At 43.4% G+C, this 13,275-nt stretch overlaps 1 protein-coding gene across 3 annotated transcripts in view; it reads right to left on the reverse strand.

Moving 5' to 3' along the window:
• LOC122565409 (spindlin-Z-like) overlaps nt 1–13,275 on the reverse strand; it is a 95,527-nt gene that overhangs the window by 21,173 nt on the left and 61,079 nt on the right. For all 3 annotated transcript variants that reach the window (XM_043721356.2, XM_043721358.2, XM_043721355.2), the window contains one exon: nt 1,611–1,861. In XM_043721356.2, coding sequence (XP_043577291.1) covers nt 1,611–1,861 — 251 coding nt within the window. The remainder of the gene's footprint in view (nt 1–1,610; nt 1,862–13,275) is intronic.

Consider the following 13,275-nt stretch of genomic DNA (forward strand, 5'->3'; position numbering starts at 1 on the left):
AAGAAGTACGCATCACTCTACTAAAGTCAATTTTTGCTCCTTCACAATCTACAGACCCAGAAAATAACACCATCTTATTCCTCTACAAAACACTGCCCCAGGTTAAATTAATAGTTATGGCTTATATTTTACATTTAATCATCCATCGTTTTTGTCATCCATCCCTAAGTGCTCAGAGGGTATTCAAGCACATTGCTGTGGGTCTGGAGTCAAATGTAGGCCAGACCAGGTAAGAATGGCAGTTTCCTTCTCTGAAGGGCATTACTAAACCAGATGGGTCTTTCCAACAATGTATGCATGATCATTAAATATCTGGAATTAAAGAGTCTATTGAATTCCATGTTGACCATCAGCCAGGGCAGGATTCGAACCCAGGTCCCCAGAACATTACCTAGGTGTCTGGATGAACAGTTTAGCGATAATACCACTAAGGCAATGCTTAATCTTAATAATGGAGGAATGGTAACCATAACAAGATCCCATCCCAACCTGGATCCTGGCCTTCGAAGGAATAGGAAGAGCCGAAGAGTAGGAAATAAATGAATGATCAAGAGGGGAAAAATTGTTTTACACAAAGTGATGATTATTGAATACCCCATTGTCACAGATATCTATTAAACCTCATTTAATTTCAGTGTCTGAAACAGTAGCCAAGACAATAATGACTCATTTATTTTCTGTAACTCTGAAAAGCACAAAATGGACGATACCAACAGTTTCTTGAATCTTGTGCAACACAGAATGGAACATAGCTACTGTATAAAGTGACAAACATGACTCAGCCAATGATGTAACATTGCACTCCCCCAGCCCCTCCAGGGGTGACAGCAAGATCCAGCAGCAGATACGTGAATCAGATCTTAAATTAAATCAACTGCCATAACTGACAGATGGGGCTCTCAAATTTCAACTCAGATGGTCCAGATTTGCATTGCTTCACACAATATAAATACAAATTTCAAAAGTAAAGCAGTGAGCCCTTGAAGGCTGTTTTGTCTGTTAACAGACATTATTACACTTTTTAAAATAAATTTTGATATAACGATTAAAGAGATTTACCTGACGTTGCAGATGTCAGACACTGCTGGTACTGATCACCCGAGATGAAGTGAGTGGATGTTTGTCAATGTGCTACCAAATCAAGTGGGCTGCTTTGTCCTGTATGCTGTTGAGTATTTTGGAATAATATTAGAGCTACAGTTATCCTGGCAAATGGTATGCGTTCTAACACCCCTGACTTGTGCCAATTAGATGGTGGACATGGTTTCAGGAGTCTGGTGTTGAATTACTCACTGCAAGATTCCTAGTCTAGGCCTGTTCTTGCAGCTGCAGTATCTAAATGACCAGTCAAGTTCAGTTTTAGGATCAATGGTAAACCCGAGGATGTTAAAAGTAGGGGATTCAGTGACAGTGATGCTATTGAATATCATGAGGTGATAGATACATTTTATTTTCTTGGAGATAATCATTACCTAGCACTTACGCAGCACAAATGTTACTTGCCACTTGCATGGGTATGAGGGCTTTTGAAGCAATTACTCTCATAACTGTGCACGTGTGCTCAATATACATTAAAAACAAAAACTGTTGGCCCACAACATATTGCTTACCGCTTTTATCCGGTAGAATTTCAAGACCCGAAACCCTTTCATCTTTGAAAAGTTCAATCCCATAAACACAGTCGAATTCATCATACTTGACCAAGAAGAGCGAGGGGTTAACTGGCAGCTGGTCTAGCACTGTGCCCTTCCACTGCGTTACCACTCCAGACTTCTCCTTCCAACCATGTTGCACTTTACTGCCAACAATACTGCGCTGTTTGTAGGCGACTGGGTCACTCGAATCTGCTTTGGTACGCTTCCTTGGAGGTAAAAAGCAACAAAAAAATAGCAAAAATTTACATTTGTTCCATTTCATCACAATCTCATTAATCACAGATCAAGTGCAATCATCCCAAATTCTAACAGGTGGTTGGAGCTGCCAACTCAACTTGTGTTTTGAGTCTGGCATTCTACAACGTAGATTAGAGTCCAGTCATTAGGGCTCCATAGGCACCTCCTCCTTAGCTTTACTACACCTCACGCTCTAAAACACATCCTCTCCTGCTTTTCACCCTCTATTCCTCATCTACTGCCTATGCCATTCATCATAATTACTTCTCTTGATAGGTCTTTATATTCTATCCATTTTCAGTGAAGAATGGCTCTTCGATCCCTCAGTGGATTTAGTAGGGACCATCCTACATTGATGCTTATGGTCCCTAGTTTTGGACTCCGACAGTGGAAAGTCTTTTTGAACATATGAAATCAAGGAACAAGAGTAGTCCACTTGAGCCCCTGGGAAGTGTTTTGAGCATCAATTCTACATTCCTCTATATCCCGGATCCCATTGGTCATCAAAAGTCTATTCACTTCTGCCTTAAGAGTATATAAAGATTGTAGTTCATATTTGCCTATACCTACCCATTTGGAAATTTAAAACTCCTTCATCAAATAATTTCTCAATTTGTCTTGTTGCCAAATCTTCCTAAAAGGACAAAGATACAGGATTACAGGTGAAGGTGACCATGTGACCATACGACCATAGGAGCCCAATATAGGCCATTCAGTCCATTGGGTCTGCTCCACCATTCCATCATGGCTGATAGGTTTTTCAACACCCATTTTTCCACTTTCTCCTCATAACATTTGGCAATCAAGAACTTACCTCTGCTTTAAATATACTCCATGACCTGGCCTCTACAGCCCTCTGCAGCAATGAATTCCACAGATTCACCACTCTCTGGCTGAAGACGTTCCTCCTTGTCTCTGTTATAAAGGGTCTTCCCTTCCCTCCAAGGCTGTGCCCTCAGGTCCTAGTCTCTCCTGCTAATGGAAACATCTTCCCAACATCCACTCTGTCCAGGCCATTCAGTATTCTGTAAGTTTCACAGAATGGACCTATCACACTATTATTATGGAATCCTTAGTGTGGAAACAGCCCGTTTCCAAACAGATTCCCTCCTCATCCTTCTAAACTCCATCCAGTATAGTTCCAGAGAGCTCCAATATTTCTCAAAGGTAACAGATTGACGGATTACTCCTTCGGTGGGTCAGCATAGACACAACAGGCCGGATGGGCTGCGACAGTGCTGGCTGTGATTCTAACCTTCCAAGATCCCCAAGTGTGCTGTTCCTGAAGATGCTTCATATTCCAACCAAAAGGAGGGATCTGTATTTTTTTTTAAATTTACTCATGGTACATGGTCACTGAATCACTGTGGTCCATGTTCCCCAGCCACGACCCATAATGCACAGGATTGGCAGCCTGGGATTTGAACTCCAAACCTCGTGAATCCAAGATGAGAATGCTACCCACTGAACCATATAGTTATCCTGATTGCCACGTTTAATGATTTGTGAATGCACCAGTTATGAGACACCTCCCCCTAACAATAGGAAATCCATTGAATTTGGAACAGAAGTTATAGAGGCAGATGTACAGCATGGAAACAGGCCCTTCGGTCCAACTTATCCATGCCAACCAGATATCCCAAACCTAATCTAGTCCCACTTACCTGCACCCAGCCCATATCCCTCCAAACCCATCCAAATGCCTTTTAAATGTTGCAATTGTACCAGCCTCCACCACTTCCTCTGGCAGCTCATTCATACACACACCACCCTGTGTGAAAAAGTTGCCCCATAAGTCCCTTTTATATCTTTCCCCTCTCACCCTAAACCTGTGCCCTCTAGTTCTGGACTCACCCACCCCAGAGAAAAGACTTTGTCTATTTACCCTATCCATGCCCCTCATGATTTTATAAACCTCTAGAATGTCATCCCTCAGCCTCCAACGCTCCAGGGAAAACAGCCCAGCCTGTTCAACCTCTTCCTATAGCTCAAATCTTCCAACCCTGGCAACATCCTTGTAAACCTTTTTTGAACCCTTTCAAAGTTTCACAACATCTTTCCAATAGATAGGAGACCAGAATTGCACACAATATTCCAACAGTGGCCTAACCAATGTCCTGTACAGCCGCAACATGACCTCCCAACTCCTGTACTCAATACTCTGACCAATAAAGAAAAGCTTACCAAAAGCCTTCTTCACTATCCTATCTAACTGCGACTCCACTTTCAAGGTGCTATGAACCTGCACTCCAAGGTCTCTTTGCTCAGCAACACTCCCTAGGACCTTACCATTAAGTGTATAAGTCCTGCTAAGATTTGTTTTCCCAAAATGCAGGACCTCGCATTCATCTAAATTAAACTCCATCTGCCACTTTTCAGCCCATTGGCCCATCTGATCAAGATCCCGCTGTAATCTGAGGTAACCTTCTTCGTTGCCCACTACACCTGCAATTTTGGTGTCATCTGCAAACTTACTAACTATATCTATTATGCTCACATTCAAATCATTTATATAAATGACAAAAAGTAGTGGACCCAGCACTGATCCTTGTGGCACTCCACTGGTCACAGGCCTCCAGTCTGAAAAACAACCCTCCACCACCACCCTTTGCCTTTGAGCCAGTTCTGTACCCAAATGGCTAGTTCTTCCTGTATTCCATGAGATCTAACCTTGCTAACCAGTCTCCCATGGAGAAGTTGTTAGCCTATAACTCATATTTCCAACTCCTCCCATTCCAGAAACAACTTGCCCACAGTTTGAGCCAGCAAATAGAAACTTAAGATTATCCTTCACAATGTAATAAATTAAGATTACAGTCAAGTCATTCAAGAGTGAAGAACGTCTCCTCACAAAAGGATTTTAAAAATATGTAGAAAGACCCTAGAACCAGGAGAAATAATCCCAGGATAAAAGGGACAGATCAATTAAGATGGAGATGAGGAGAAATGTCACTCAAAAAGTGGTGAATTTTTGGAATTCTTAACCCCAGGTGGTGTGTGGAAGCTCAACCACTGAACGTGTCCAAGACAGAAATTGACACTTTTCTGGAGACTAATGACAGAATGAGATATGGAAATAGAATTGAGGTGAAAGATCAGTCAAGATTTAAATGAATGCTGGGACAGACCCGATGGGCAGAAATGCCTCCTGCTGCTCTCACATGAGGGGCGATGGCTCAATTAAAACCTTCTAAACAAATTTGGCCAATTTATTTTAGTGAGGTAAGAGTTAACGCTCCCAGTAAACTGTGTGCAGCCACTCCAAGGTCCTACATATGGTGATCATGCAAATATTTGACACGCATGGACCTCAAAGGCTCACACAACCAGAAGGTAAATTAGAGGGAATGCTGATATGGATGCAAGATACAAATCAAAGATGGGTAAGGAGGGTTGAGGTACAGATCAGCCACAACCTAACTGAATGGGCAAAGGCCCAAGAGACCACGCCCATTGCAATGTTTCTAAAGGAGGTCAATTTTAATACAGCCTATTTACTGGTTTCTACAGCTTCTATTCAAGGTGATCTTGAGTTTCGATCAAAGTCCTGATGGACATTTAGTCAACAGCATGATGTAAAAGCTAGCTCCAGGTTGACATCCTGAATACTACCACTACCACTACAACATGTACACACTGGAGGATCTACTGTGGCAGTTCAATGTGTACACTACTTGTAAAAAATGGTGGCTAGTTCAATTAATCTACAGACTGGAGAGCAATATCAGCACAGCCTTAGACTGTCAAGACCATTGCATGGCTTCTAGGGACCCAATTAGTCGAGGGCACAGGCATCATGTGCTACTGGGAAGGGGCTCACACTGTGTCGAAGTAGTTCCATTATATCAAAGGCTATTGGGAGAGGGTGGGAAGGAGAGTCAGTGGAGTGCTTGTGTGGTAGGGCAATGGTAAGATGAGTGGGATTCGGGAATGGGGAGAGATTAACATGTTGCTTGTTACAATTTCAAAAGAAACTCCCCATCCTCATCAAAAAACTGAATTAAGTGCAGGGTAGAACAGCCAGCCAGGGAAACACATAGCGAACTAAATCAGTAGGCGGAGCTGCAGAGCTGGAGACCCTGAGAGTGCAGAATCAAATGCATGCTTGTTTACAAACGCGAACAAATGTAAACACTAAATTTAAAAGTGATCTCAAGCACAGAGCAAGGGTCAGTGTGGCATTCACCATCAAGCTGTGGCTTGGCCTGCTCTGAACAGGCCATTTCCAGAGCCCAGTCTTGAGGCAATACTGCATGAGCTTCCTCCAGTAATAGTCAACACTGGGAACTAGAGAACAGCAAGTGACTTCTGTCCACAAACCAAGATGGCAGATATTCTTCAACCAGCATTTAAATGCAAGAGCAATTTTTATTTTTAAATTTAGTTTCAAAATGGAAAAACAGGGCGTTGCAACCACAGAAACAGAGAAGTTTGAGTTCAAGCAAATCACTGGACATCAGCCAATAAGCAGCAAAGACCACACCAAACAAAACATAAGCCTTTGGAACTGGCTTATATTAGTACTTAGCAACTGTGTCCATAGCAACACAGTTGCTAGGGCTTAGCCACTAGATGCACTAGCAATGGATGTTATCACGACATTCTTAACTATTATTTGACATTATCCCAGTTGATGTCTTCCTTGGGTTAAGTTGCCACAATGTCTGCAAAGGGTCAATGGATGGCAGTGTGATCTGAGTCAGCTGACCCACACTAGAGACTGAAAAGGAAATATCCTGGCTGACAGTACAACACTATACTGTTGGAGGTGCCATAATGTGAATGAAAATTCTGTTTGGTGCACATTCCCCAGAGATGTTCCCGGAAACATTCCATGAGTTGGTGTCCTATCTCCCCGAACATACAGAAGACCCATCGAGAGAGATGGACACAGTAGTAGTAGTAGTATTTGGATGTGCAGGAAAATCTCTGCCAATGTAGAAGGATCCATTGGGGTCTTGGACAGAGGTGAGGGGGGAGGTGTGGGCGCAGGATTTACACCTCTTGCAGTGGCAGGGGAAGGTGCCATGAGTGGAAGGTAGGATATGGAACTATATTGTCATCCCTTCATTGTCACTGCATCAAATCCTGAAGCTCTGTCCATAACAGCACTGTGGGTCTCCCTAACACATCAAGGGTGGCATTAGTTCAAGAAGGTGACTCAATACCATCGTCCCAAAAGGAAATTAAGGCTAGGAAATAAATGCTTAGTAAGGGAGCAACACATGCATCCCTTGAATAACTAACAGGAAGTGTTCAGAGCCAATTCCACATCGGCAGGAGAGATTGTCTTTTAACTTGGCGGACACAGGCACATTCAGAACCTGTAGAGTTGCCGCTTTTACTGTGAGCAAATGTTACTGGAAATAATCTTAAAATACCCAGTGGCATCTAACCTCTGCTGCAGATTCCCAGCATTACAAACCTGAACCACAAACCAGACCTCATTCCACAACATGCCCCCCCATCCCAGGCTTCACATAATTTCAATTTCAGCTCAACCAGAAACAAAGTCGGAAATTAAATCCAAGAAGAGGAAAATGTCACCAAAGTTGAAATGTGTACGGCAGTTTCAGCACTGCTCTGGACAGCACACTGGCTGCAATGTTAAGAGAATGCAAAATTAACAGAAGTTGGAAATTGAGAATGGCACAGCATTTAAAATCACAGATGGTTCTGGGGCAGCATGGTGGCTCACTGATTAGCGCTACTGTCTCAGCATCAGGGATCCAGGTTTGATTCTACCCTCAGGTGACTGTCCATGCGGAGTCTGCACATTCTCCCCGTGTCTGCATGGGTTGTTTCCTCTGGGTGCTCCAGTCTCCTCCCACAGTCCAAAGATGTACAGATTAGGTGGATTGGCCATGATAAGTTGCCCCATAGTGTTTAGGGATGTGCAGGCTAGGTGGGTTAACCTTGGGAAAATGTGGGATAGGGTAAGGGGATGGGTCAGGGTAGGATGCTTTTCGGAGGGTCTCTGCAGACTCTATGAGCTGAACAGTCTGCCTCCACACTAAAGATTGTATGATTTTATGATCCCAATTTTTCTAGTGTTTTGCAGAAGCTATGTATATTCTTTCCAGGGCCATTATAGTTTTCAGGACAATGTTGATGAAAAGCTGACAAATAGTGTGTGAGGTAATGAGGAAATAGAAGGGGAAAAAACAAACTGAGCTCAATAATCAGAGATACCCTTATTCAACATGTGCACTCAAATACTTTTTCCAGAGGGTGACCGGAATGATGAGCAGGAAAGATGCATAGCATCCTCCTTCAGGGCCATTGATCAGCTCCTGTCTCAATGTCTCAGTTTAAATACATGCTAATTAAGCAAAAGCCAAGCACCTGAACCAGAGCTTCACAAACAAATGTATTGGAGTGCTGCAGCATCACACCAGGCAACCTCAAGTAGCTTAATGTCGTTGGGACACAGGAACCCGGTAAATTATATCCTGGCCATTCTTATCTTAGTCATTTACCCATTTTTCAAACTGATTCCATCCCTGTCAAATGCCTTTGGAACTAAATGCTACTAAATAAATGCAAGTAGCTGTTGCATTAATATGTCAGGACAAGTAAAAGGTACAAATCTAGGAGTAATGTGGGGAGAAGAGACCAAACATTTAGACACAATCAAATATGACTTGCTGGAGTTGACAGTGTTTAGTGTAGATTTGCTGCTCAAAAATTGCCCAGTAAGAGAGAGAGTATCGAACTGATTGAATCAGCAAAGCAAAACGTGATTTCAACAGAGTTAGAAAAATTATCCACTCAGATTCACCTGAAAATGGAAGCCACACTATATAATTTGAATTGAGGACAACCACGTGCCCAACAAACATTACGAGCACCCGAGCTACAAATCTTCTCACAAACTTTGAACATTACAGTTCTTTTCTAATAACCTACATCAGTTTTTGTTTTGTAGTTTTTACCTCCATTGTTATGATCACAAGCTACCCTTTTAATATCCAAAAGAGTGATTTTTTTTCCAAAACATGACCCAGAAAGATCCAGCCCAGAGAAGAATGTATAAAGCAAAGTGCCGGAGAACTGGAAGTGAGGATTAACAACAGACTTGGTCCAGAGGTATATTTGCCTGCAAGACAGAAGGTGGCAGGTTTCAAGCCAGTACTGAGAAAGGTCCACATCCTGCTGCAAGCTGGGCATCTTATTTTGGAAGAACCATGTTTTTGACTTGGATTTGCCGGTGTTGGACTGGAGCGTACAAAAGTTAAAAATCACAACACCAGGTTATAGTCCAAGCACACTAGCTTTCGGAGCGACACTCCATCAGGTGATAGTGGAGGGCCTCGATCGTAACACAGAATTTATAGCAAAAATTTGCAGTGTGATGTAACTGAAATTATACATTGAAAAATTGATTGTCTGTTAAGCCTTTCATCTGTTAGAATACAGTGATTGTTTCACTTCTTTCATGTGTAAATCACAAAACCATTTTTTTAAAGTTGCATTCTCGGGTTAGCTGTTAACAATGGTGATAGCTAGACAATATGTTGAAGGTAAAAACAATGACTGCAGATGCTGGAAACCAGATTCTGGATCAATGGTGCTGGAAGAGCACAGCAGTTCAGGCAGCATCCGAGGAGCTTCAGCAAAATCGACGTTTCGGCATGAAGGGCTTTTGCCCGAAACGATTTTGCTGAAGCTCCTTGGATGCTGCCTGAACTGCTGTGCTCTTGCAGCACCATTGATCCAGAATATGTTGAAGGTGTTAGCCCCCTGTGTTCTCTGTCTCTGACCTGATGTTTAGATGGTTATCTCACTTTTTAGATTAGAATCAGGAGTTTTACATAAATTCATGCAGTTTTTGAGATCAGAGTTCTACATGAATGTATGCAATTTTTGAGCAAAGTAGAATGTAACTCTGCAAGTACAAATTCACCCCACAAAATATATATGTGTGCATGTGGGTCTTTGTCTGTCTGTCGGTCTGGGGTGGGGGTTGAGAGTGTGAGAAAGTGTGTATATGTGTGCGTGCGCAGAGTGTCTTAAGTCTGTGAGGGGGTGCATGTGGGAGCGTGTGCGTGTCTATATGGGTGCGTGTGGGTGTGTGTCCGTGAGTCGTGCAATGGTGATCACCTGTAAAGTGACATGAACCCAAGGTCCCGGTTAAGGCCCTCCCTATAGGTACCGAACTTAGCTATCAGCCTCTGCTCGGCCACTTTCCTCTGCTGCCTGTCCCAAAGTCCACCGTGGAGGATGGTCACCTGAAGGTCCGAGGCTGAATGTCCTGGACCACTGAAGTGTTCCCCAACTGAGAGGGAACCCTCCTGTCTGTTGATTGTTGTGCGCTGCCCATTCATCCGTTGTCGTAGCCTTTGCTCAGTTTCCCCAATGTACCATGCCTCCGGGCAACCCTGCCTGCAAATGTATAAGATAGACAACGTTGGCTGAGTCACATGAGTACCTGCTATGTACAAGGTGGGAGGTGTTCGCACGCGTAATAGTGGTATCTATGTCCACAATCTGACACGTCTTGCAGCGTCCACCGTGACAGGGTTGTATGGAGTTGCCCTGAGAGCCGGGCAGTTTGCTACGAACAACGATCTGTTTGAGATTTGGCAGTTGTTTAAAGGTAAGTAGTGGAGGTGTGGGAAAGGTCTTGGTGAGGTGCTCATCCTCATTGATAATGTGTTGCAGGTCACGAAGAACATGGCGTAATTTTTCAGTCCCTGGGAAGTACTGAACAACGAAAGGTACCTGGTCAGTTGCAGCACGTGTCGGTCTCCTGAGGAGGTCATTACGGTTCCTTGCTGTGGCACGTCGGAACTGGCGGTCGATGAGTTGAGCATCGTACCCAGTTCTTGTGAGGGCCTCCTTGAGTACTTCCAGGTGTCTGTCACGTTCCTCCTCATCTGAGCAGATCCGGTGTGTGCGTAGGGCTTGTCCATAGGGAATGGCTGTTTTAATATGTTTTGGGTGGAAGTTGGAAAAGTGTAGCATTGTGAGGTTGTCTGTGGATTTGCGGTAGAGTGTGGTGCTGAGGTGTCCGTCCTTGATGGAGACGCAGGTGTCCAAGAATGAGACAGACAGTCGAGAGTAGTCCATGGTGAGTTTGATAGTGGGATGAAACTTGTTGATGTCACTGTGTAGTTTTATCAGTGACTCCTCGCCATGGGTCCAGAGGAAGAAAATGTCATCAATGTACCTGGTGTACAATGTTGGTGGAGATCCTGCATAGAGAAGAAATCTTGTTTGAACCGGTGCATAAAAATGTTGGCATATTGGGGTGCAAATTTAGTCCCCATGGCTGTTCCGTATGTCTGGATGAAGAATTGGTTGTCAAAGGTGAAGATGTTATGATTGAGGATAAAGCAGATGAGTTGTAGGATGGTGGTTGGAGACTGGAACACCTCCCCCACTTGTACATGGCAGGTACTCATGTAACTCAGCCAATGTTGTCTATCTTATACGTTGCAGGCAAGATGCCCGGAGGCATGGTACATTGGGGAAACCGAGCAAATGATACGACAACGGATGAATGGGCAGCGCACAACAATCAACAGACAGGAGGGTTCCCTCCCAGTTGGGGAACACTTCAGTGGTCCAGGACATTCAGCCTCGGACCTTCAGGTGACCATCCTCCAAGGTGGACTTTGGGACAGGCAGCAGAGGACAGTGGCCGAGCAGAGGCTGATAGCCAAGTTCGGTACCCATAGGGAGGGCCTTAACCGGGACCTTGGGTGCATGTCACATTACGGGTGGCCACCACACACACACAACCCCCACCCAGACAGACAGACAGACACACAGACAAAGACCCACATGCACACACATATTTTGTGGGTTGAATTTGTACTTGCAGAGTTACATTGCACTTTGCTCAAAAACTGCATACATTCATGTATACATTCTGATCTCAAAAACTGCATGAATTTATGTAAAACTCCTGATTCTAATCTAAAAAGTGAGATAACAATCTAAACATCAGGTCATAGACAGAGAACACAGGGGGCTAACACCTTCAACATATTGTCTAGCTATCACCATTGTTAACAGCTAACCCAAGAATGCAACTTTAAAAAAGGTTTTGTGATTTACACATGAAAGTAGTGAAACAATCACTGTATTCTAACAGATGAAAGGCTTAACAATCAATTTTTCAATGTATAATTTCAGTTACATCACACTGCAAATTTTTGCTATAAATTCTGTGTTACGATCAAGCCCTCCACTATCACCTGATGAAGAAGCGTTGCTCCGAAAGCTAGTGTGCTTCCAATTAAACCTGTTGGACTATAACCTGGTGTTGTGAGATTTTTAAACCATGTTTTTGACAGATTCTTTTGGTTAATCTACGCCTCAGCTCTTCTCGTCAAGATCACCACACAAAATGGTACAAAATTATACGATAAAGCTCTGTTTAGGCTCCAACCCAAGCAGGAATCCAGTTCTGGTCACCATGATTGAAGGCAAGGTATGAAGGTCGATAGCTGGGTGCAGAGGTGGCGTACTACTGTTATAGAGTCAGAGGTGTACAGCATGGAAACAGACCCTTTGGTCCAACTCGTCCACGCCGACCAAATATCCCAACCCAATCTAGTCCTACCTGCCAGCATCCAGCCCATATCCCTCCAAATCCTTCTTATTTTTATACCCATCCAGATGCCTTTTAAAATGTTGTAATTGCACCAGCCTCCACCACTTCCTCTGGCAGCTCATTCCATACTCTGTGCCTCCAACTAGAGTTCCTAACACAAATCGATCTCTTGGAACCCGATGTACCCCTCATTGCATTAGAGTCAGTCTCAATATCAGAAATTTGACTGTTCATGCTACTTTTCTCCGAGAATCCATCCCCTCTACATTTTCTAAAACAGCATACTTGTTTGAAACGGGGATAGCCACAGAAGACTCTTGCACTAATTGCCTACCTCTCTTACCTTTCCTGGAGTTAATCCATCTATGTGACTGTATCTGCGACTTTTTCCCCTTCCTATAACTGCTTTCCAATTCATCCCCTTGCACTTGTAAATTCCTCATTGCCTCTAACTGTCACTCCAAACGATCCATTCGGTCTGATAGGAGTCACAACCAACAGCATTTATTGCAGATATAATCCGCAGTAACGCGTAAACTCTCCCTAAACTCCCACATCCAATAAGAGCAGCATATCACTCTACTAACATCCATTTTTGCTTCTTCCAATCTGCAGACCCAGAAAATAGTCTTGTCTTATTCCTCTACAAAACACTGCTCCAGGCTAACTCAATACTTATGGTTTAAATGTTTTTAAGTTTAAACAAGAGACATAACTCTATAAAACATACAATCCAGAAAGCACCCACGATACTCACTACTGCAGACTTACAGCAAGGCCACACTTCAAAATATTTACTAATCAATTTCTGTGCTGTTA

Source organism: Chiloscyllium plagiosum, unplaced genomic scaffold (assembly GCF_037043375.1).
Source record: "Chiloscyllium plagiosum isolate Xiang-an unplaced genomic scaffold, Cpla_swu_hap1 HiC_scaffold_28, whole genome shotgun sequence".
Lineage (NCBI taxonomy): Eukaryota > Metazoa > Chordata > Chondrichthyes > Orectolobiformes > Hemiscylliidae > Chiloscyllium > Chiloscyllium plagiosum.